We start from the raw sequence: 27,082 nt of genomic DNA, 5'->3' as shown, positions 1-27,082 counted from the left end.
CATTTAACTAAATAAATTATTCTTACATTTGAAATACTGTAGAATGGACCTATTGACGTCATGCCTGATAATAGTTCTATGGTAGTAGATGGTGATGAAGTGTTTGTAGCATCAGTGCCGGTAAAAGGTGATATTCAATCACATATAGTTCTTTACATTTCGCTTTGGGCTGTAAATGGGGTAAGTATAACTTGTTGGTCATATTTCACTTTAGTAAATTTACATTTTGTCTTAAATGGATGCATATTTCCGGCTTAAATAAAGTAAAAGAAAATAAAATTGCTTTTAAATTGTAATACTATTTTTGAAATTATTTATTAATGTTAGTTGAATATTTATGATAAAATGAATGTTCAATCGGTACCAGGTTGGTTTGTCATCCTTAAAAGCACACTCTGCCTTTGAAGTCGCCTCATCTGGTGTTGTAAATGAAGGAACATTAGTGTTAATACGAAGATGTTCAGCTTACTCATGTGAAGGTCATTGTATCTGTGCACCCCAAAACCAAGTGTGCCTTCCTCCAGCAAATGCGAATTGTCAAGATATAACTGAAGGTACATCGAATTACACATTAGTTTAACTGTTGCAACCTCATTTCAAGAGACCAAACATTTACTTAGTATAAATAAGTTATAATAAAGTTGCATTAAAATCATTTATATACAGAACCTAGTACGCCGATCATCGAAGTGAATGATATCACTGACTTAAAACTCCTGAAAGCAGACAATCAGAACATAGATGCAAACTTTACTTTAAGTCGATGCATGTTGGCAGCAACTTGGTCAATTGATGGATCTTCTACACGTACAGTGGAAAGGTAAACAGTTTGTAATGCATTTGTTGTTGTGTGTTGTCGGGTGGGGGAGGGTGAATAAAGGGAGAGACCAACGATAGAAGTTGGAGTATAAAAGAAAAGTTACTTATAACCAATTAGCATCACGCAATATTTTTATAATGTTTCAAAATTATTACCAGGATATGAAGCTGGCTTCTTGCTGACTTAGTCTTAAGTTTCCTATATTAGAATGTAAGAACAATTAATTAAAAGTAAAAGATTGTTGAAATTGTTTCAACAATAATATTTAAATACAACTATATTTCCAAAATCAAGGTATGAGTGGAGTGCGGGTGATTTTTCATCAACACCAAAACAACCAAAAGGAATCTTCAACGCTGCCATAGACCAAGTATGGTTTGATGTTGGTCAAGAAGGGTCTGCTGTTCTTATGCTTGACAAAGGTAGTAGTGAAATGTTTTGGTGATCTTATAATTATTATATTCTAAAAGAATAATTAAAACTGTCCATTGGTATATGTGACCATGAAACTATTTAAACGAATAATTTCAGATAAACTACTGAGACCAACGTTTTTATATTATTTCTACGTTCGAGCGTGGTATTCTTATGACTCTTATGCCATCTATCGGTCGAACGGAATTACTGTAGACGTTCGTCCTCCAGATGTGACAACAATAAAAGGAATTAGTGTGAGTAAAAGCAAAATATATCTTTTTTATTTTTATTATTATTTCTATTTTACGACTATTACTATTACTCTCATAATAATTATATATATTTTCTCAATTATTTTTCCCTAATACTACCCATACCAGTAAGCATCTATATGACTACAGACTTCATCCGACGAATAAATCATTTACCTATAGGCCTACTAAACTTGGAAAACAAATAAAATGTACAAGAAGTCTAGATATTTACTCCAGACAAATAGTAGTCAGACTGGTTTTATAGTGTTGGATCTACAGTGTAGTATTATTATACAATAGAAGATCACTGAAGCACAACATCCGAAATATCGGAATATTCTCAAGCTTACTTTACTTCCTTTTTAGAAAAACATGGTGTACAGCAAACGTAACTTTAAGGCTACTATTATAATTATGATAATCTACCTTCAGAACATAACTAAAGAGAGAATGGTTCCATCACAATCTTTCTTGTAATGTATAAACTTAACTTTTTAACTTGTAGGTTAAAGAACACATAAATGAAACCTTCACAGTCGACACTGACTTTTTAACTGAAACTGACCACGTGAGTGTTTCTTGGCGTAATGTATTTCGTGATGAATCTGGAGGCATCAGTCACTTTGAAGTGTCACTCAGTACATTTCCTGGTGGTAAGTTATATACATGCTTACAGTAGTAATGCCCCAAAATTATATTATTTATTCTTGAAATCTATTTAGCAATATTCATTTGTTGATTTAATATTACATTTTGTAACGGACGAAATAAAGAAGTTACTTAATTTGTACTTAAGTCTCTTCCTTTGTATCATCATCATCAGCCGTTGTCAGTCCACTGCTGGACGAAAGCCTCAGCATGTTTCTGCCACAGTGCACGATCTCTAGCTGCTCCCTGCCACTGCACTGTACCCCAATACTTGTCTATTTCATCTCGCCATCTCACTCTTTGTCTTCCAAATTCCTTTGTATACAATGATGTATTTTTCTATAATTATTATTCTTATGCGTTGTTATTATTCTAGGTGAAGATGTAAGATTATTTCTAGAAATACCGGGAAACATTGAGCAATATACCTTCAAAGGATTAACATTAAAGAACGAACAGCGTTACTATACGAACGTTAGAGGTTATAACCATGCTGGTCTCCATACTCTAGTTATATCTGACGGGTTTATTGTTGATTTACAAATTCCGGTTGCTGGAACGGTTACTGATGGTCAAGGTTTGTTTGGAATTTTTGCTGAATTATTTATAATTATTAATTAATTATTAATCCGCGTTAATTATAGATTATAACCAACATTAAAACTAAACTATTATTTATACTTAGATATTATTATGCCAATGCCAATGCAACATATATTCCGAATATTGCTTCCCCAATAAAATGCTTTTCAAACGCTTTTCAAACAGTACAATCTTTGTTTTATCGAGTTACAAACACAGAGAAAATTATTTACGTGAAAAATATGTTATAAAGTATTTGCAATTGAAAAGTTTTTGAGCTTATCTGAATGTTGATTGCCTTCACAAAATAGAAAAAAATTATTTTCTAAATCTATTACAACTTATGACGCGTAAACATACGTGTAAACGTGCTAGGTCGATGTTTGTCCGACTCAGAGCAGTTACTCTAACCCTAACCTTAAGCCAGTAAGTACCAAATGGTCGTTAACGCTATATTGACGTTGCGCGGATTGCATTGTGACAAAGTAGAGCAATGGCTAAATAGTTAATCTGTTTATACTAGAACTGCATGATGTTGAGTACCAGTCATCACCTATTGCTATCAAGACGTCTTGGCATGGATTTATTGATTTTGAATCTTTCATAAGTCATTTTGAATCTTGTATTGGTGAAACGACAAACCCAACTGAGTGTAACGTTAAAACGTGGAAGAAGGTGAAGATCGGTAACTTTGTCACAACATATCTCTCCAGAAATCTTACAACAGGTAAGACCAATTTTTCAGAGTAACATAAGCCTCGTCAACTAATTTAAAAAGTAGCAATATACTATAAATATGATATTTCATTAACTTAATCATAATAAAACAGAGTGTTCTTTAAATTAATTTCGAAGTTGGTAATATCAATTGTTTCTTATTACAGAAAGAAACATTAAATGAATGCTTGTCGTAGGCAAACTAAGTCACGTATACTTATATTATTACGTATATATATCATTATTATTATGCAATTATTATATTCTTAATCATCAAAAAAAAGTTATTGATATTCACTATTCATTATTACTTTTTCCAACAAAAAGGTCTTAGGTATTTTGCAAAAGTTAGAAGTTACGATGCGGCCGGTCATGTTTCGCCAATCGCCATATCTGATGGATTTGTTATCGATACAACACCTCCAATTCCCATAGAACTTGTTTATTACGGAGATAATATCTTGACGAATCCTTCATTTGAAGACAGTCCGCATGCCACACCTTGGATTGGACACGTAAAAGATACACCAAACTGGATATCTGAAGAACTGTTGCCAACGGGATGGCGTCTTTCAATAAACTCTAGTATAGTCGTGTATTCATCTGAACAACAAGCTCAAGATGGTACACTATTTGTGTTAGTGCATGGTGGATTGACTCAATCTGTCAACACTGAACCAGGTCATCATTACATGCTGACGTTTTTCACACATTTTGTTACGTCATCATCAGTACCATTGGTTATGCAAGAGGCTGCAGTCAAAGCTCCCGGGATGCATCATGTTTTTAAGTTATACAACGCTGACAACGATAACAATAATGGAAACATTTGGCAGAAACATGTGTATTTCTTTACAGCTGATGATATAGACAGCGATATTTATTTATCTACTGTCAGTTCACATGGTTTGATGCTGTTAGACAATGTAACGGTTAGTGATGTCATATTTCTTCGTGTTACAAATCAACACAAATATACTTGAATATCGATGTATACTTTTAAAGATATACTATGATTTATATTATAATTGGTTTATTTATTTGTATTCATTTAGTAACATTACTTTATACTTTTTTTCCAATCAATAGGTTGCAACATATTCGTATAGTTCCAACAACAAAAACTTCCCAAACGTGATTGTAAGTGGTGCCATTCAATTTAAAACTCAAATAATTCGTGATTGGTCATCGGTACATGCGATTTGGCACTTTATTGATCCAGAGAGTCCGATTGTGGATTACACTTGGGCAATAGGTAAACAAAACATTGCATGTATAATGTAATTTTAAATCAGTAATGTTTGTTTGTCTGGCATTTATTGCTAAAAAATTATAACATAGTGTTGAGAATTTGGTATTGATTTTTCAAGATATGCTATGAGGACGATATTTTTTAAATATTTGTGAACTTTTTTCTATAATCTACACTTTTATACATACTGTATACATACTGGATTTTCAGGTACTATTCCAGGAGGAACACAGGTGCAAGGATTTAAATCAACTGGGTCCAAAAAAGAAGGAATCAATAGTGACATTACGCTACAAAATGGTGTCAAAATATACATCACTGTAATCGCTACTAATGCAGCTGACCTCTCAACTCGAGTTATAAGTGCGCCCCTAACCATTGATATGACTGAACCTGTTGTTGACTTTGTCTTTGATGGTTTAGAGTCTAATGATATTGACTATCAAACTAATCACGATATCATAGTCACGTGGTCCGCTTTCGATGCGCAGAGTGGAATTTACTTGTGTGAATGGGGAATAGGTTGGTAAAAATTGTTATGAGGATATGTACTTTTCCTAATTCTAATTTCCTAATAATACAACCAACTCTTAATCATTTTAAGAAAAAGTACAGATTTCCGTAACAAAAATCATCATCGTCATATTACAATAATATAACTAAATGTAAGGTATTTAATATTTCCCTTATGGTAACAAAGTAATCACAACAACTTTCCTTCTAATATAACGATGCCTTTTACTGGGAAACATATTGTTTTTACTCAATTTACTTGTATGTAGGCCTATAGGGTATAAAGGAATGCTAAAGAGCTAATGAAATCTTTCTCTTATTTATAATTTTTTTTTCAAATAGGTTATAATCCATTTTCGGATAATATCCAGAAATACACAGAAGTGAATTGTAATGACGGCTTCGGGTTAACTGTATTAAACGATACGCAATACGAAAATATTCGATTGTTTTCTACCATGATATTTCACAATAACGCCGGGACGAGTTCCATGCGTAGTTCTGATGGAGTTGTTATAGTAACACGTCCACCAATTGCCGAATACGCTAATGTTCGTGTACTGATATCATCACCATCTCCATACACGCAGCGTGGTTATTATCAGTCAGATACCTCTCAAGTAGAACTCGAGTGGGATGGTTTCTATGATCCTGTCAATATTGTTCTTTATGAAGTGAGTTTTTAAGTAATCAAGCAACAATTTCTATGTTAATTTTAATCATGCAAATATCAACTTAATAATAATGTTTGCCAAAAATTTGCAGAATCAAACAAAAGACAGCCAGTTGCCCTCAAATTGTATACGAATTTATTGATTTTTTTTCCCATATTTTTATTGTAATTACAACCATTATTAACTGTGTGATATTGCTTTTGTACATATACCGTAATAAAAAAAAAAATAACGTAAAATGCAGGGCCCCAATGGAAACCAGTTTTTAACTGTTTGGGCTACCCTGGGTAAATAAATGTAAATAAAATAAAATAAAATAAAAATAAACACTGGAGATAAAGTGTACACATGGCTCGTGTGCCCTTTAAAGAACCCAGTACATCTTTCGGAAGAGTATTTATCCCAGTGTACTGGTGCATCTCAATCCCTGTCGTTGTGGACAGGCGAATGATAAATGTGTTTTATGTGTCGTCCACAATTAATTCAGCAGCCCAGGTCGCATGTTATTCTTCAACATTTACATTTATTTAAACTTGATTTACATAATATTTGGTAACACATAACTCAATTTATTTGCTTTACACATAACAATACAACCAACATACGTTTAGTTACCGTTGGTTTATTGTCAACAAAAATCGTCTTCAAATAAAGAACATTTGTTTTGCTAAAGAATTGTTTTTAACATGGTGAATCTACTATCCTTTGATAACGAACTTGTCAATTAGAACTACATTTTTTTATTCATTTGCTTACTGAAAAGATACATAACAATGTTTCTAAGTTAATTATCAGATTAGGTGTAGATTTAGATTTTCAAACCGACTTTTTGCGAAATGTTTTTTTATTTACTTAACCTGATAACGGGCTAAAAAGAATCATAAAGATTATGTTTATTTGCCTCCATTTTAATCGTTGTAATTATAAGTGCCATCGATATAAAAAAAATCATATAAAACGGCGTTCGCATTCGCATTATAATTTATAAAGTAAATACACATATATTCATAGATTTGTATTGAAGCGCATTCTAAGCGAAAGGGAAGACAAATCTCGAATTCAGAATCTTAATTATTATTAAGTTATTTATTTATTTTGAATGTTGCAAAATAATAAAGAATTCCATATTCATTCCCTCTTGCTACAGGGGCACGTCTGAGATTTTGATATAAGAGCAGGGCAACAATTGTAAAATGAAGTGGTAAACTTAACTTGTGTTCTATCTTTGCCATGTCATTTGCTGAATATACCGGATGTGGATCGTTATCATAGCGTTTCAGTATTAATATACATTTTTTAGATTAATATATTGAAAATCTAAAAAACCGACAGTGCCATTGTTGTACTACTGTATCTCACGGAAACGAAATTATAAATTATTTTAATGAGTTATTACTGCACTTCACTGTTTTTTGTTTCCACCTTTAAATGAGTATTGCTCCTACATCGATACAATCGATTATTTATCAGTGATCTATCCATTGCATTGATTATTTTTAGTATAAAAATATAAAACAAACATCAACAGCAAACAAAACAAATTTCTATCACTATTTAAAAATACTCAATGAAGAGCTTAGGTATAAACAATACTTCTCAAACATATTTTTATAGATATTTGATAGAATTATAAATACAGGACCTAAGAACATTGCAACTATATTACATACGTTGCTTAAAACTGTAGGATGTTCGATCGCATATTCTGTACTTATTAAAGTATGTGGTAATTGAATGTGGGTGACAAAATGGCCATGTGATGCCAACACTTCAGATGACAACAGGGTTGACACAATAATACATTCTGTTTTTTTAAAGTGTTGCATAGAATCCAACACCTCAATATGCACTGGCCAATGGATCTTCTGTGGAAATTCAGACGATACACATACAATAATTGACGGCCTTTCTTTGATGCCCCACTTCAAATATTCAGTGTTTGTTCGTGCTATGAATCAAGTTAATATGACTAGCGAAGCTGTTTTGGCAGAATTTGTTATAGAGTCGTATCCGCCAATGGCTGTCAGTAAGTTTGAAATACTAAACGAAAAGTTTGTGTTTTTAGTGCTACTTTGACTGCTACCAGTTAATATACAGAACTAAAACTAATCAAGAACATTTACCCAAATAAGACCAATAGTTTAATTGTTCTTCTTCGCTTTTTGTAGCCTAATCAAAGGCCAACATAACGTTATTGAGAAATTAAGTTTGACTTCTCATTGATTAAGTTGATAACGTTATTATATTACATAATCGTGTATATTTATTTTATTTTTCTTAGATGATGTCACAATTTCTTGGCTTACCGAGGGTACTGTCAAGTTAGACTGGGACGAAACATTTCAGTCTAAGTCACCGTTAGTCTATGAGTTGTCTGTGGGAACACAGGATGGTGCTTCTGATGTTGTCCAATGGCTAGAAACATCAGAAATAGCGATGTTAATGAACTTTAAACTAAATGTGGACTACTTTCTTACACTAACGGCCGTTAACTGTGCAGGCTTGGAATCTACCGTAAATGCTACATTCTACCAGAGCGCCATACCATAGAGAAACCTGGAAATATGTGTTTTAAATATGATTAAGTTTTAACTATTTTTAATATATATAGGAATATTGCATGACAACATACTGTTACTAACAAACGTAGACAATTATTCTTATTTTATAGAATTTCAAGTTTACATAGTCTACTGCATAAACATTATGGGAAAGCAATTCATCTGATTTACACATAATACATAATAAAACAACCAACTTACTTTCAGCTACCTAAATTTGGATTGTTGTTAACAAAAATCATTTGTTTTGGTAAAAAAAAATTGATTATCTATATTAACAATATAAAATATTATATACATGACGTGATACATTGTACATTTAAAAAATAAAATTCATAAGAAGTACGTTTGTTTTGCTAAAGAATGTTGTATATACACTAACAATATGAAATATCAATTTATTGCCTTCGCCATGGTTAAACTAATAGGCCTATTGATCCTACTTTGACGATGAACTTGTCAATTAGAACTGCATTGTTTATTCTATTACTTATTGATATGATACATGACATAATGTTTCTGCTTATCATGTTAATATCATTACAAACAAAATCTAAACTTTGATCTAGAATTTATTTAGATTTGAAAAACTACTTTTTTCTTTATTTACTTTACCTGATAAAACATTAAAACGAATCATAAAGCCTTATGTTTAGTTGCCTCCCTTTTCGTTTTTCTTTTTGTTGTTGTAATTAGGTAGTCTAAGTGGCATCGATATCAAAACATCATCTAACACGGTTTTCGCATTCATAAAGTTTTAATTGTTACGTAAATACATAATATTATATTAATTGAGTCGTATTAAAGTGCATTCTAAGCGAAAAGGAAGACAAAATTCGAATTCAAAATCTTAATTATTATTAAGTCTTTATATTATAAAGAAAGTGGTTTATTCCATACCCACTATCCCTTTCTAAAATATTATTAATACATTACAAATCAATATTTTAAAATCTATCATTTTAAAACTATCTGTAATACATTTCTTTACAGCATGTTACACAATTTTAATTGATTAAAAAAAATGTCCTTAGAAATGCATTGCGACAATGGTATTTTATTTTATTTTTTAACCCTCACCTTCCTCCCAACAAACAACGAAACAGACGGTTCTGATTGTACTCAACACGAATAAAAATCGAAATTCAAAAATTAATAAACAATTATAAAAATATAATTTAAGTTTGAACAAGGCCAACAGTAAGTCGCGTGCTACAATGCATAGTGATACCGGACCGACCGACAGGCCGACAGACCGACCGACCGACATAGTGAACTATACTGACCGAAATTACTGAACATATTTAAAAATGTTGAAATGTTTAAAAACATTTATATTTTTTTAATTTACACGTGCGTAGCCTGTCACTTTTGACGTGCTCGTATAACGTAATTTCGAGTTGAAAAGTAAGTCAAGAAAACAGAAATCGGGCAAAAAGAGTGCGCAATAACATTTAACGCGCAGAGCGCGCGCAAAAATATGCGCACTCATGGCAATTTTGTAAACGCTTAAAATTGCCTGAAACGTACTCTTATTTCATCGAAAATAAATTTCGAAAATTTTAAGCGCGCGTACGCATGCGTTACATGCGCTACGCACGTAATTGTATTGCCATATGATGATTTATGCCCTGAAATTTATGAGTACCAAATTTTATTTAGTTGTGATTCATGTTTGTGAAGATATGATTACAAACGTGATTTCGTTAAATCGTGAGTAGACCGCGTAATTTTTTATTGCGCACCGTGAAAACATAACCACATCGATTCCTGGCCATAAGGAATATTCTGTGAAAAATTGACTTAGCTAGATTAAACTGATATCAAGATAAGGTCAGAAAGCGATAAAACGCATAGTGATACCAGACAGACAGACAGACAGACAGACAGACAGACAGACAGACAGACAGACAGACAGACAGACCAACCGACCGACATAGTAAACTATAGAGTCGCGTCCACGCGACTAAAAACGTTAACAAAGAACATGAGTATCTATATATAATTCGTGGTAAATTTAACGCAGATCATGAAAGCGAAAGTGCTCGATACAAAATGTAGAGGCAAATATAAATAAATGATAAAGACGCTAGTAAATTACCAACTGAACATTTTATTGCACTACAGGCTGTTTCATGAGTATAAACTCAATCTTCAGGTGCTTGGCTCTGAATGATTGTCACAAGTGAATACAAAAAAGCTATAATAAAGTTGTAAGGCAAACTGTTTATGTGAACAATAGTATGCTAATTAGCAAGTACAACACATCTCTATTTCCTGGACAGTCTATTCCTATTATCTAAATTATTGATACCTTAATAGACACTTCACTGACTAATTCGTTCCTATGGTTAAGTGAGCTGGTTTCAGGCTTGCATATGATATAATACTTCTCTTGTAAGCATAGATTACACCGTTTGTTAACATTGGAATATGGTTTACACTACTTCTTTATTATTCGCCATTTAATGTTATACTTTATGTTATCATCTTTTAGCTTCCAGATGTACTGGCTAAGCGTTGTGCTGCTTTTGTATTTAACATTACGGAATGAACTATTGTGTGCGTTATATCTGCATTTAAATGTGTTTTCGGTTAGTCCGACATATGTTTCAACTTTATCATCATCATTTGTTGTTACTGTAGCCTATTAAACAACACCACTGGTTAGGCATTTCCCATCTAATGGGCATTCATTTCGACAGTTACATTGCTTGATGTTATCACAGGGCATATCATTACGTAATACATTTTTGTTGTGGGCCGATATTACAGACCCTATATTAGGCATACAACTATAGCTGATTTTAATGGTGTTTCTATTAAATATTTTTCTTAGCTCATGGTTATGTGGAAAACATTCATCTACAGTCTTTAAGAACTCGTGCCCTATTTTGGTTTTTTGGCACTGTAAGGCGGATGATATTTCTTTTCCTTGTCTTCTTCATGTTATTTTGCGCGCTGGTATTGGTCGGGTTGTACTTCAGATTGTGGTTGTATCCCACTTTCATACAAGGCTTCTTGGTACGGTTTCTTTGATTCATTGAAAACAGTTTCATTCGAAGGAATGTTTGATAATCTTTTGTTTATGCTTTCAGGGATGTTCTTAATTATTGATGCTGGATGATTACTTTTGCAATGAACGTAGCGTGGTTTGTTGTTTGTCTTCAAGTAAGGCTTATAGCTTCCATCGTTGAGATTAAGCGTTACATCTAGGTAGTTTATAATTTTCTTATTCGCTTCGATCGTTATCTATAACATGAGGTGCTTCATTAAATGCCGCGAGTCCGTCATCCCTGTACAATCCTATGTTATTACCGTTCTTGGGTTCTAGTTTGGCTAACAGAAACAGACCAATTACCTCGCATGTTTCAGCACCGTCGTAGCTACCCATAGTATCGAATGTGGTGTTCCTTTTGCACCAGGCTGTCTCGTCGTTGAATAGTAGTGTATTCTTGGCTTTGATTACTATTTTCCTTTCTTCCTCTGTAATATCGGTGAATTTTTGAGCAAAGTTGAGGGCTTCAATGAGAAGGTCCAAAGTTATCGAAGGATAAAATTCTGTTACATCAAAGCATATGAACAGATGATTTTCCTTATCCTGGATGCCTTTAAACCATTCTATCATGTCGTTAGTATTCCTCCACTGGTTAAGCTTGGTCTTTCGTGCGATATGTTTGTTAACTCTTTCTAGGATGTGTTTACTTATCTTTCCTATCTCTGATTTTGAGGGGTTAATTAGTCTGCAAGTCGGCTTGTTTACAACATTTTCCTTATGGTCGTTCAGGGTTATAAAGGCATTACGTCTCCCAGTTGTTTCTATCCTATCATCTAGCTGTAGTTCTTTGGCTATCTTAATCTCGTCTTTGGTTATACTACTTACAGAATCCGCCGGTGCTTTTTTGTATGTTTTCGTTATATTTTTTTGCAATAAGTCGTTATAATCATTCGCGTCCATGCGGTAGAAGTTGTTTGATTTGTCTGCCGGTATCATTCGGGCATTTATTATCTTCAAACTTGATGTTCTGTACTAAATTAAGCATTTTATCTTCAAATTCTCTAAGTTCTTGTACTGGAGGCGGGTTTCTTGAGGTTTTGAATTTAAGCGTTTCTTTGGCTGGTGTCGATACTGCTGGATTTAGGTAATAGTATTATATATTACATAGCCTATGTAAATACGTGAACGTGATTGGTTGAAACTGCGTCACATGACTACCGCTGCGAGGATCGTAAATCGTATATATCCTCGAGAACGATGATATTGACCGATTAATTTTCGCGTAATTATCGTGTCCCCTGTCATTAAACATATACATTCTCGAGTTCGATGATATTGACTGTGTAATTTTCGTGTGGCAACACTCGCGTTTGCCGATAAATAAACAAAAGTCATCTACTGGATTTGAACTCGGGTGGAATTGTCACTCCATCGCAAGACAACATTTCCACCGTTGCGCCATGCAGCTTGCTTGAAGAAATTATTCATCTAAACTATTTAAACTATGCATACATAGCGCCCTCATTTGTTATTAGTCCTCCCTAAATGTGATGAAACACCGTTTGTGATTGGTCAATACTCACGGTAGTAACCTAGTAACTAGTACGCGCTGAACATCCGGTGATTCGGCTAGCTCCTCGAAGAGAAGACGATGAATTGTTTATTCGGCCTACCTGATTATAATATTATTATTAATAGGCTTATTGATGGAAATTCTTCGTTAATTTAAACGACCTAGGCCTAAGTGAATATTTTCTTGCCAAGGAATCATTAATTAGTAATTATCTGTATATTATTCTTCGCAAGGTAAGGTGTCTAGGCAGGAGGCTTGTTTACATACAATACAAATACTAGGCCTAGGCCTATAGAATAGGAGGCCTAGCCTAGCTTCACCCAACCCAGCAGACTTGTTCTTGGCTATATAATATAACAGATATCGCCTTTTATATCGGTAAAATATAAGATTTAACATCCCCTCGAGATGATATTATGTTCTCGGGGAATTATATATCCCTCAGCTGCCGCTTCGGGATATATATATTCCCTCGAACATAATATCATTCCCTCGGGGATGTCAAATCTTATATTTCACCTCTAGGCCTAAGCAGGCAATATCTGTATAATATTTAATATTAAAATATGAAATAAAATATACATTGATTTATCGGCAGGCAAACTTAATTATTATAGAAATATAAAGATTCGATAGTACATGATTTGGCTTATATTTATTGGTTTGATCATACATACAGCTGTAACTCAACTCGCCATAGGCCATGACGTTGACAACGACAATTAAAGTTTAAAGCGCACATGGCGTTCCATACAAATGACGATATTAAACTGGCGGCCGCTTTGGTTGGCGGACGCTTCGACCATACTGCAAAAGGATAAATCTTAAAATTACAATAATTAAAACTTTAATACGATAAAAATGATTACATACTTTTAATAAACGACTAGGATCCCAATCTTTAAAGTCATAGTTAATTGAACTACTAAAATGCTGGCTTGGTTCTTTTGTACCCAAGTTAAAGTACCAGCGCGCACATTTGTCAGAGGCGTTAAGCATAGTTAATTCACCATTATTACAAAGGTCAATTAACCCTTTAATCATGTTACCTACTTTACCATTAAAATCCCCAAGGATAATGATTTTGGCATCTTCATTATTATCTTTAATTATAAAAAGTTCCGAAAGCAGACCCTTCACATGGGAAGTAACAAACTGCAACATGGTATATAAAGTCTGTGTTACCTCCAAATTGTACCTTTGTCCAACACCTTTCTAAGTCATCTGATTGTGAATTTAAACGATCATTTTCCAAAATTTTAATATTTTTATTTATAAGCAATCCAATTCCCCCATGTGATTTTTTGGCACCTTTTTGTCTGTTTTTTCCAATCCAATTGTAATTTGTAATATGACTTCATCATTATTTAGAAAAGTTTCAACCATTCCAAGGATATCAAATTTTTGTTGTTGGATTATATAACTTATTTCCTTTTTCTTACTTTTATATCCTCTAATATAATGAAAGGCAATTTTGATGTTTGAATTCAATTTTGAAGATTTTTTTTCCCCTCTTCTAACTCTTTTTCGTTTTATGGGTGAACTATTGCGTTCATTATTTACATAACTATCATCATAATATTGTTTCTCATTATTTACAGAGGTAACATAATTATGGGGTTGCACCATATTTGCATTATCAGTACAAGAGAAACAATCAGTACATTCATCAAACAATAAATCAAAATTAAAAGAATGGTTAATAACATAAGAATTAGTTAGTTTATATTTGTACATATTATCATTATTTACACTTAAGTTAGTATTAGTATCTTTACCGCTCAGATGGCTTCCCATGGTGGGTACGGCATCATCTTCTTTGCCAAACTCCTAATGTTGTCTACATACGTTATGATTCTCCTTGTGGCCTTGTTGCTTGCAGGATCTGCATCTGATTGGCTGTCCATGCTTACAGTTCTTCATTACGTGATTCGTTTCTCCGCAAAAGTAACATCTTGTTGTTTTCTTTGTTTGTGATTGGTGTAAACGGGGATGAAATTCCTTCTTACCTTGATGAGTTTTCCTGATTTTAATTATTTGGTGAACGTCATTGATGTTATTGAGTACTTAGATGTAGTTTACTTATGTTTAAAATAGATGTTTCGCATTTATTGTTTGACAGTTTAAAAGATAAGTCAATGTCAGACACCACACAATCCATTTCCTTTGCCATTTCTTTTATGTTAACATTCAATCGATCAACTCTCTTCTGGAATATTTCTTCATCAGCACGTGGATTTGTTTCAGGAGCTTTGTTTCAGGAGCCTTCACTTTGACGTCTTCTATTAACTTATGGAACTCGTCTATAGCCTGTAGTAGATGAGCATCATCAGATGAACAATCATTAGTTCCGCCATGTACAACGATTGCCTCAAATTTAGGATACGGTACCGTATCTTTAGCCACTGCGAATAACAATACAGTATCTATATATTAATGCTACTAAATTGTTCGCGTTTTTGACACTGTGATAATAACTCATACTATAGAGGTTATTATCCAGTAACCTTTAGTTACTCCTCTTACAGTTACACATATCATATGGTACCATGTGGCCTAGAAAAAAAGCCCCAGACAAAGTTAACGGTAATTTTGTCTCAATTTTTGAAAAAGGCTAACTTATCAAACTACTTGGAATATTGTTGGCCAATCAGAATCAGGGTGGGTTTTTTAAATAGTTAAGATAATATGTTTTAAGTTTAGTTTTAGTTTTGGTATGAAGGTGAACAGACACAGGTCAGCAAGAGAGCAAAATATACTTTAACTTTACTGCATTTTTTATGTTCATCTTTGTCTGATAACTTTATATATTAAACCGCTCGGACGTTTCTCCTATCTCCGCTCGGACTCATGCGAGGCCCGTAACAGGCACACTGATGTTTATTGGTGGGCCACTCAAGATAGGCTATGTCACTTTCCTGAATTTTAAGGATAAACACACAAAAAAGGCAAAAACTAGCAGTCACTTGACGTCTCAGCGACCATGTTACACTGTATATACTTCGCAACCTCCTTTGTCGTGTACCGCCAGCGATTTTTTTCTCCGTACAAGAGTTCCTCCATCGGCTTGTTTCGGACTCATTCGGCTCTCGGTATAAGCCCTCGGTCTGAGCAACGATGGCCCCATTAAAATTTGTAAACAAACTCAATGATGCGTGACGGCATTTAATTGACTGCTCCATGCTCCAACACGCGCCAAATACGAACTTCAATGTATAACTGTATTACAACATATTAAGATTTAGTAGTCAATACCTGAATTGAAGGTTTTTTTTTATAAATACGGTAAGAATATCAATGTACAGTAATATGACTAGCGTAGCAGATATTGTAGGCCTAGGCTAGTAGTATTAATATAGGCCCAACTGAATATCAATTATTATGAAGTTTGTAATTGTAGTTTTTGCGTCAGGGAGTTGAGTAATTAGATGTTTTGCCCTACTCTGACGTAATTTGTACTTTATACTAAGTACATTTGAGAATACTTGGGTGGGACTCGAACCCACGACCTCCAGATCACTAGCCTGGCGTTCATACCTTTACCACCGAGCTTGCGCTGATGGCTAGTGGTTAGATTCGAGCTCAAGTAAGCAGCGGGTACTGCACCAACAGGATTGTAATTGTAGTTTTTGCGTCAGGGAGTTGAGTAATTAGATGTTTTGCCCTACTCTGACGTAATTTGTACTTTATACTAAGTACATTTGAGAATACTTAATAATATAAAAATAAACAATAATACTAATAAAATTGCCTCATGGTGTGACATAGCTAAATAGCACATGTAATTTTTGCAAATTTCATTAGATTGTAAACTTCAGGTCGTGGGTTCGAGTAGTCCCACCCGAGAACTACTATCTAATGAAATTTGCAAAAATGACATGTGCTATTTAGCTATGTCACACCATGAGGCAATTTTATTAGTATTATTATTTATTTTAACACCTATACTTATTCTATCTATAATAATATAAAAAATATGGAAACAGGTCATCATCTTCCTGATAACGTCAAGGTACACTCTTTACTTACAGCACATAATATTCAACTTCAACAATGCTAAAGTTAATAATAATTATTATTAATTACAATTGTTCTCACCAAATGAAGCCAAGTTTCTTATTGTCCAACACTGCAGTACTTTTTTTAGATTTGTTGTGATTTCTACTGTCATATTCATGATATCATATTAATAGTGTAATTATAGTTGTGGTATCAACTTTAATTTTTATGAAGTATTAAATAATACCAAAATTAATTATGCATAGGCCCTACTGTAAAAAGTATTAAATATAGACATAATTTTTTTGATCGCTTTTGACAGAAACTCTTTCCAAATACAGACATACACGTCTGTAGTTATGAAAGCCATGAAAACAATTTTAATGAGCTTTTTTTACAACAACTGTGAGACTTTGTGAATTTGTAAAATGTAAATCACGGTAAAACACAGTGGCCATTAATATCAATGCTTAGTACGTTCGAGTTCGAATCCGCGACATGTGTAATTGTTGTGTATCACCGCTTAAAGCTAAAAATCAAAATTAGACCACAGTGTAATTACAAAACTAGCAAAAAAGATATACGAAACCTCACACAAAAAAAATTGCAAAATATAAAAAAAAACATGAAATAAAAAAATGTAAATTAACAACAAAAAAACCCACACACACACAAATAAAACGAATCCAAATGGATGCCTTATGTGAAAGATAGCCGAACTACTTCCTTAATTAATTTTTAATTCCTTAATTATTATTAAGGCAGAAACACCGTGTGGGTTACTGGTAGACCACAATTTAATTACAAAGTAGCAAGTAGGTAAAAAATCTTTCATACAAAAACAATTGCAAAATATCAAAATCAGTGAAATAAAAATAAAATGTAAATGAATGTGTTTTTTATTCGATTTTTGTCCACTTTTTATTTCATCTCTATGTATCAAATAATTAATACACCACGAAAAACACCCAAAATAATATATTTTGGCATTTTATACTTTCGTTATGTGTTTGCACGCATCATCTAATTCACACCGCACAATTTTTCCTTATCGTCTTTCATTTTCGTAAAGTCTGAACAGTCAAAAGTAAAGTCTAAAGTTCCACATCCACTGTACTATTGCTTTATTTTTTAGCCTACATATATTTTAAAGTGAAAGGATAGTGTATAAAAAATCAATGGCCGTAAATACAGTAGTTCCGAATGTTATTCGTGATACAATTTGTTTTTATTTTAATAATTTGTCAAAGTACTTGTATCAGAGTGCGCTGTTATTATACTTGCCCATGCATAGTATATAACCGCATATTTAAGGTAGAAAAAGACCATGCGGAGCACGGGTTTCTGCTGGTATATACTTTATTTGTCTTAATGCCTTGTGTGATTAGGCTAATTCACTACAACCATGTGTACGCCGCGAGTTTGGTGCAATGGTTATGTAGCCAGCCTTTCAACTAACAATAGTGTCAGTTTTTAAAATCTACTCGCGTATCAAAAAACCTGTAGGCCTACATTAAATCAAATTATGTTTCAATATTACAAATCACAAATTATAACTCTTGCATTCGGGCATTTATTATCTTCAAACTTGATGTTCTGTACTAAATTAAGCATTTTATCTTCAAATTCTCTAAGTTCTTGTACTGGAGGCGGGTTTCTTGAGGTTTTGAATTTAAGCGTTTCTTTGGCTGGTGTCGATACTGCTGGATTTAGGTAATAGTATTATATATTACATAGCCTATGTAAATACGTGAACGTGATTGGTTGAAACTGCGTCACATGACTACCGCTGCGAGGATCGTAAATCGTATATATCCTCGAGAACGATGATATTGACCGATTAATTTTCGCGTAATTATCGTGTCCCCTGTCATTAAACATATACATTCTCGAGTTCGATGATATTGACTGTGTAATTTTCGTGTGGCAACACTCGCGTTTGCCGATAAATAAACAAAAGTCATCTACTGGATTTGAACTCGGGTGGAATTGTCACTCCATCGCAAGACAACATTTCCACCGTTGCGCCATGCAGCTTGCTTGAAGAAATTATTCATCTAAACTATTTAAACTATGCATACATAGCGCCCTCATTTGTTATTAGTCCTCCCTAAATGTGATGAAACACCGTTTGTGATTGGTCAATACTCACGGTAGTAACCTAGTAACTAGTACGCGCTGAACATCCGGTGATTCGGCTAGCTCCTCGAAGAGAAGACGATGAATTGTTTATTCGGCCTACCTGATTATAATATTATTATTAATAGGCTTATTGATGGAAATTCTTCGTTAATTTAAACGACCTAGGCCTAAGTGAATATTTTCTTGCCAAGGAATCATTAATTAGTAATTATCTGTATATTATTCTTCGCAAGGTAAGGTGTCTAGGCAGGAGGCTTGTTTACATACAATACAAATACTAGGCCTAGGCCTATAGAATAGGAGGCCTAGCCTAGCTTCACCCAACCCAGCAGACTTGTTCTTGGCTATATAATATAACAGATATCGCCTTTTATATCGGTAAAATATAAGATTTAACATCCCCTCGAGATGATATTATGTTCTCGGGGAATTATATATCCCTCAGCTGCCGCTTCGGGATATATATATTCCCTCGAACATAATATCATTCCCTCGGGGATGTCAAATCTTATATTTCACCTCTAGGCCTAAGCAGGCAATATCTGTATAATATTTAATATTAAAATATGAAATAAAATATACATTGATTTATCGGCAGGCAAACTTAATTATTATAGAAATATAAAGATTCGATAGTACATGATTTGGCTTATATTTATTGGTTTGATCATACATACAGCTGTAACTCAACTCGCCATAGGCCATGACGTTGACAACGACAATTAAAGTTTAAAGCGCACATGGCGTTCCATACAAATGACGATATTAAACTGGCGGCCGCTTTGGTTGGCGGACGCTTCGACCATACTGCAAAAGGATAAATCTTAAAATTACAATAATTAAAACTTTAATACGATAAAAATGATTACATACTTTTAATAAACGACTAGGATCCCAATCTTTAAAGTCATAGTTAATTGAACTACTAAAATGCTGGCTTGGTTCTTTTGTACCCAAGTTAAAGTACCAGCGCGCACATTTGTCAGAGGCGTTAAGCATAGTTAATTCACCATTATTACAAAGGTCAATTAACCCTTTAATCATGTTACCTACTTTACCATTAAAATCCCCAAGGATAATGATTTTGGCATCTTCATTATTATCTTTAATTATAAAAAGTTCCGAAAGCAGACCCTTCACATGGGAAGTAACAAACTGCAACATGGTATATAAAGTCTGTGTTACCTCCAAATTGTACCTTTGTCCAACACCTTTCTAAGTCATCTGATTGTGAATTTAAACGATCATTTTCCAAAATTTTAATATTTTTATTTATAAGCAATCCAATTCCCCCATGTGATTTTTTGGCACCTTTTTGTCTGTTTTTTCCAATCCAATTGTAATTTGTAATATGACTTCATCATTATTTAGAAAAGTTTCAACCATTCCAAGGATATCAAATTTTTGTTGTTGGATTATATAACTTATTTCCTTTTTCTTACTTTTATATCCTCTAATATAATGAAAGGCAATTTTGATGTTTGAATTCAATTTTGAAGATTTTTTTTCCCCTCTTCTAACTCTTTTTCGTTTTATGGGTGAACTATTGCGTTCATTATTTACATAACTATCATCATAATATTGTTTCTCATTATTTACAGAGGTAACATAATTATGGGGTTGCACCATATTTGCATTATCAGTACAAGAGAAACAATCAGTACATTCATCAAACAATAAATCAAAATTAAAAGAATGGTTAATAACATAAGAATTAGTTAGTTTATATTTGTACATATTATCATTATTTACACTTAAGTTAGTATTAGTATCTTTACCGCTCAGATGGCTTCCCATGGTGGGTACGGCATCATCTTCTTTGCCAAACTCCTAATGTTGTCTACATACGTTATGATTCTCCTTGTGGCCTTGTTGCTTGCAGGATCTGCATCTGATTGGCTGTCCATGCTTACAGTTCTTCATTACGTGATTCGTTTCTCCGCAAAAGTAACATCTTGTTGTTTTCTTTGTTTGTGATTGGTGTAAACGGGGATGAAATTCCTTCTTACCTTGATGAGTTTTCCTGATTTTAATTATTTGGTGAACGTCATTGATGTTATTGAGTACTTAGATGTAGTTTACTTATGTTTAAAATAGATGTTTCGCATTTATTGTTTGACAGTTTAAAAGATAAGTCAATGTCAGACACCACACAATCCATTTCCTTTGCCATTTCTTTTATGTTAACATTCAATCGATCAACTCTCTTCTGGAATATTTCTTCATCAGCACGTGGATTTGTTTCAGGAGCTTTGTTTCAGGAGCCTTCACTTTGACGTCTTCTATTAACTTATGGAACTCGTCTATAGCCTGTAGTAGATGAGCATCATCAGATGAACAATCATTAGTTCCGCCATGTACAACGATTGCCTCAAATTTAGGATACGGTACCGTATCTTTAGCCACTGCGAATAACAATACAGTATCTATATATTAATGCTACTAAATTGTTCGCGTTTTTGACACTGTGATAATAACTCATACTATAGAGGTTATTATCCAGTAACCTTTAGTTACTCCTCTTACAGTTACACATATCATATGGTACCATGTGGCCTAGAAAAAAAGCCCCAGACAAAGTTAACGGTAATTTTGTCTCAATTTTTGAAAAAGGCTAACTTATCAAACTACTTGGAATATTGTTGGCCAATCAGAATCAGGGTGGGTTTTTTAAATAGTTAAGATAATATGTTTTAAGTTTAGTTTTAGTTTTGGTATGAAGGTGAACAGACACAGGTCAGCAAGAGAGCAAAATATACTTTAACTTTACTGCATTTTTTATGTTCATCTTTGTCTGATAACTTTATATATTAAACCGCTCGGACGTTTCTCCTATCTCCGCTCGGACTCATGCGAGGCCCGTAACAGGCACACTGATGTTTATTGGTGGGCCACTCAAGATAGGCTATGTCACTTTCCTGAATTTTAAGGATAAACACACAAAAAAGGCAAAAACTAGCAGTCACTTGACGTCTCAGCGACCATGTTACACTGTATATACTTCGCAACCTCCTTTGTCGTGTACCGCCAGCGATTTTTTTCTCCGTACAAGAGTTCCTCCATCGGCTTGTTTCGGACTCATTCGGCTCTCGGTATAAGCCCTCGGTCTGAGCAACGATGGCCCCATTAAAATTTGTAAACAAACTCAATGATGCGTGACGGCATTTAATTGACTGCTCCATGCTCCAACACGCGCCAAATACGAACTTCAATGTATAACTGTATTACAACATATTAAGATTTAGTAGTCAATACCTGAATTGAAGGTTTTTTTTTATAAATACGGTAAGAATATCAATGTACAGTAATATGACTAGCGTAGCAGATATTGTAGGCCTAGGCTAGTAGTATTAATATAGGCCCAACTGAATATCAATTATTATGAAGTTTGTAATTGTAGTTTTTGCGTCAGGGAGTTGAGTAATTAGATGTTTTGCCCTACTCTGACGTAATTTGTACTTTATACTAAGTACATTTGAGAATACTTGGGTGGGACTCGAACCCACGACCTCCAGATCACTAGCCTGGCGTTCATACCTTTACCACCGAGCTTGCGCTGATGGCTAGTGGTTAGATTCGAGCTCAAGTAAGCAGCGGGTACTGCACCAACAGGATTGTAATTGTAGTTTTTGCGTCAGGGAGTTGAGTAATTAGATGTTTTGCCCTACTCTGACGTAATTTGTACTTTATACTAAGTACATTTGAGAATACTTAATAATATAAAAATAAACAATAATACTAATAAAATTGCCTCATGGTGTGACATAGCTAAATAGCACATGTAATTTTTGCAAATTTCATTAGATTGTAAACTTCAGGTCGTGGGTTCGAGTAGTCCCACCCGAGAACTACTATCTAATGAAATTTGCAAAAATGACATGTGCTATTTAGCTATGTCACACCATGAGGCAATTTTATTAGTATTATTATTTATTTTAACACCTATACTTATTCTATCTATAATAATATAAAAAATATGGAAACAGGTCATCATCTTCCTGATAACGTCAAGGTACACTCTTTACTTACAGCACATAATATTCAACTTCAACAATGCTAAAGTTAATAATAATTATTATTAATTACAATTGTTCTCACCAAATGAAGCCAAGTTTCTTATTGTCCAACACTGCAGTACTTTTTTTAGATTTGTTGTGATTTCTACTGTCATATTCATGATATCATATTAATAGTGTAATTATAGTTGTGGTATCAACTTTAATTTTTATGAAGTATTAAATAATACCAAAATTAATTATGCATAGGCCCTACTGTAAAAAGTATTAAATATAGACATAATTTTTTTGATCGCTTTTGACAGAAACTCTTTCCAAATACAGACATACACGTCTGTAGTTATGAAAGCCATGAAAACAATTTTAATGAGCTTTTTTTACAACAACTGTGAGACTTTGTGAATTTGTAAAATGTAAATCACGGTAAAACACAGTGGCCATTAATATCAATGCTTAGTACGTTCGAGTTCGAATCCGCGACATGTGTAATTGTTGTGTATCACCGCTTAAAGCTAAAAATCAAAATTAGACCACAGTGTAATTACAAAACTAGCAAAAAAGATATACGAAACCTCACACAAAAAAAATTGCAAAATATAAAAAAAAACATGAAATAAAAAAATGTAAATTAACAACAAAAAAACCCACACACACACAAATAAAACGAATCCAAATGGATGCCTTATGTGAAAGATAGCCGAACTACTTCCTTAATTAATTTTTAATTCCTTAATTATTATTAAGGCAGAAACACCGTGTGGGTTACTGGTAGACCACAATTTAATTACAAAGTAGCAAGTAGGTAAAAAATCTTTCATACAAAAACAATTGCAAAATATCAAAATCAGTGAAATAAAAATAAAATGTAAATGAATGTGTTTTTTATTCGATTTTTGTCCACTTTTTATTTCATCTCTATGTATCAAATAATTAATACACCACGAAAAACACCCAAAATAATATATTTTGGCATTTTATACTTTCGTTATGTGTTTGCACGCATCATCTAATTCACACCGCACAATTTTTCCTTATCGTCTTTCATTTTCGTAAAGTCTGAACAGTCAAAAGTAAAGTCTAAAGTTCCACATCCACTGTACTATTGCTTTATTTTTTAGCCTACATATATTTTAAAGTGAAAGGATAGTGTATAAAAAATCAATGGCCGTAAATACAGTAGTTCCGAATGTTATTCGTGATACAATTTGTTTTTATTTTAATAATTTGTCAAAGTACTTGTATCAGAGTGCGCTGTTATTATACTTGCCCATGCATAGTATATAACCGCATATTTAAGGTAGAAAAAGACCATGCGGAGCACGGGTTTCTGCTGGTATATACTTTATTTGTCTTAATGCCTTGTGTGATTAGGCTAATTCACTACAACCATGTGTACGCCGCGAGTTTGGTGCAATGGTTATGTAGCCAGCCTTTCAACTAACAATAGTGTCAGTTTTTAAAATCTACTCGCGTATCAAAAAACCTGTAGGCCTACATTAAATCAAATTATGTTTCAATATTACAAATCACAAATTATAACTCTTGCAATGAAAACGAAGTGCAATTTCAGTTTACTTGTTACTTTAAGACTGCTCGCCGGCTTTTGAAAATTGTTATCATTTAAAATTAACAGGGTCTGCAAATAATTTTAAAAAGTGGTCCAGAATTAGGATCCTGGTCCGGATTGCCTCCAAAATTAAATCGAGTGGTCCTTTCAATTTTGTAAAGATCTTGCCATAACGTTTTGAGGAGTAATCCTGTTAACAAACAAACAAACAGAAAGACACAAGCTATCGACTACATAACCTCCTTGGTGGAGGTAATGAAACAATGATACACTTACTAACTAAGCACGAGAAGAGAGTCTATGAAAACATTTGCTGATAATACAGTAGGCCTATTGAGATGCTAGAGACGGTAATCTGTAAAGTCTTGTTCAATAAATAATTACTTCGTTCTTGTTGTTAACCAGGCCGGTATCTATATATAAATTTACGTAAGGGCAAACTTCGGTAAATCGCGCGTTATTTCTAGAATGTTTACTCGATGGTATATAAAGTTGGTTAGAATCTCGGTACTGATTGTAACCACCTGATGTAACCCTTTTTACTAATTAAATTTAGTTAGATAATTATTTATTGACAATTAAAACGCATTTGCCCCAAATAGGGGTGTTTTTCTGTCTAATGGATGTCCTCATGAAAAATACCTGCACACAATAATACGAGGATACTTCGCATTTTCCTATCTCCTCCTACGATAATTGTTTTAATAGCCGAAAACCGGTTGAACAGCTCGAGTACAGTATCATAATGTTGAAGACAGGCCGATTTGAATGGAACATTTCAATCTCTCAGACTCCCAGTTTGTAGGTAAATTTATGAGCCCTTGGTTTAACACAAGTAGGTAAATTTATGGGCCCTTGGAGAATAAAACTTATATAAAGTATTGCAATACTTTGACAATATTGTAAATACTGTACGTATTAACCATTTTTGGTCGCCATTTGAATCAAAATGGTCTTACTGTGAATGTGGTTACTGTTAGATATATATAAACAAAATATACAAAAAACATTTATTACTGTGACTGTGGGTAGATTACTGACAGTTGCTTCTCAACGTTTTTGTATTAATTAATAATTATAAAAAATATAAACGTTGTAGTGGTGTATCGTTACATGTACTTTACTATTTCAATCGACTATAACAGGACAGTTTTAAAAAAGTATTATAAATCGTAAATTTACTGTGTTTAGTGGTATATTATTGATATAATAGGCCTATAAAACATTTAAAACAATATTTCGTTACTGAGTGGATAGAGAATATATTTAAAAATTGTTCTTCCCATCCTCTTCCCCATCCCTCAACTCTAATGTTATATACAATAATTCACTGTCAAATAATCAAACATTAATTTTGGCTGTCAACCTATAGGCCGGTATTTACTATGAATTCAATTTGACTGTCAATCTAGGCCGATATTATAATAATCTATATAATATTGTTATAGGCCGTCAGATTTAAATCATTGAATTATGATCATTACAGTCCATAGTAAAGTTGTTGTTTATAATAGGATACAATTTGTTCCAATCTGTTGATTCGCGTCAACCAATCAAAGGGCGATAATCCAAAATTATTCAACCGTGAGCCTTCATAGACTCTCTTTTCCCATACGTTTTTTGAGTCCAGCAGCTGGGATCTATAAATTATAGTCGAGTTTACAAAGTCGCAAAACTGTCGGCCTTAGATACTATAACTGCTGCTTGCTTTAGCTTATGAATGAGTAGTCCTCATGGGACGTAGCTGGCTAGAGCAGCAGCGTGATAATATACAATACAGTAGTCTTAGACATCATTTTTATTTAAATTATTTTATAAGCACATCATCTTTTCCAGATTCATTATTTTTTATTTTTCAATTTCAATTCCACAATTATGACATATCAAAGTATGAACTCTTGTTGTATTTTACTTCAAATACGTGGATACATTTTTTCTAAATTTCAATCAAATATCATTTCAGTTATAGTTTATATATTTTTTAATACACTAATAATGCATAAAAATATCTTACTTAGTGGAACCGTATTGGATATAACCCACCTTGCTGGTATTATTATTTTTTTTTTTTTTTTTTTATTATTATTTGCTTTCAGTGATTTGAATTAAATAAATTTAAATTATGATACTTTTTTATATTTTTGTAATATATATTTTTAACTACTATCTACTCACAGTACACTACTATAATAGTTTATGATTATATTTTTGTTCTTTACAGTAGGCTTAGATTTTACATTATCGAAAAAGAGTATTATCTAATATCACACCATATCACTATTTACAAGAGATTGATTCTCCATCTATGTTAATGTTGACTTGTAAGTCAGATAGCTTACTTAACTTCTG

General features: G+C 33.2%; 1 protein-coding gene across 1 annotated transcript in view; it reads left to right on the top strand.

Moving 5' to 3' along the window:
* The window catches only part of LOC144850531 (uncharacterized), a 38,757-nt gene extending 30,261 nt beyond the window's left edge, over positions 1-8,496 (top strand). The window contains 14 exon segments of the mRNA XM_078707818.1: positions 43-180; positions 368-554; positions 667-820; positions 1,115-1,242; positions 1,352-1,491; positions 1,997-2,144; positions 2,516-2,716; positions 3,245-3,448; positions 3,766-4,370; positions 4,528-4,693; positions 4,901-5,212; positions 5,546-5,877; positions 7,696-7,903; positions 8,159-8,496. Coding sequence (XP_078563944.1) covers positions 43-180; positions 368-554; positions 667-820; positions 1,115-1,242; positions 1,352-1,491; positions 1,997-2,144; positions 2,516-2,716; positions 3,245-3,448; positions 3,766-4,370; positions 4,528-4,693; positions 4,901-5,212; positions 5,546-5,877; positions 7,696-7,903; positions 8,159-8,427 — 3,192 coding nt within the window. The 3' untranslated portion in view covers positions 8,428-8,496.
* Positions 8,497-27,082: the final 18,586 nt, after the last annotated feature.

This window comes from Antedon bifida, chromosome 8, assembly GCF_963402885.1.
Source record: "Antedon bifida chromosome 8, ecAntBifi1.1, whole genome shotgun sequence".
Classification (NCBI taxonomy): domain Eukaryota; kingdom Metazoa; phylum Echinodermata; class Crinoidea; order Comatulida; family Antedonidae; genus Antedon; species Antedon bifida.
The sequence above is the reverse complement of the archived record's forward strand: the minus strand, read 5'-3'. Positions and strand labels throughout refer to the sequence as shown.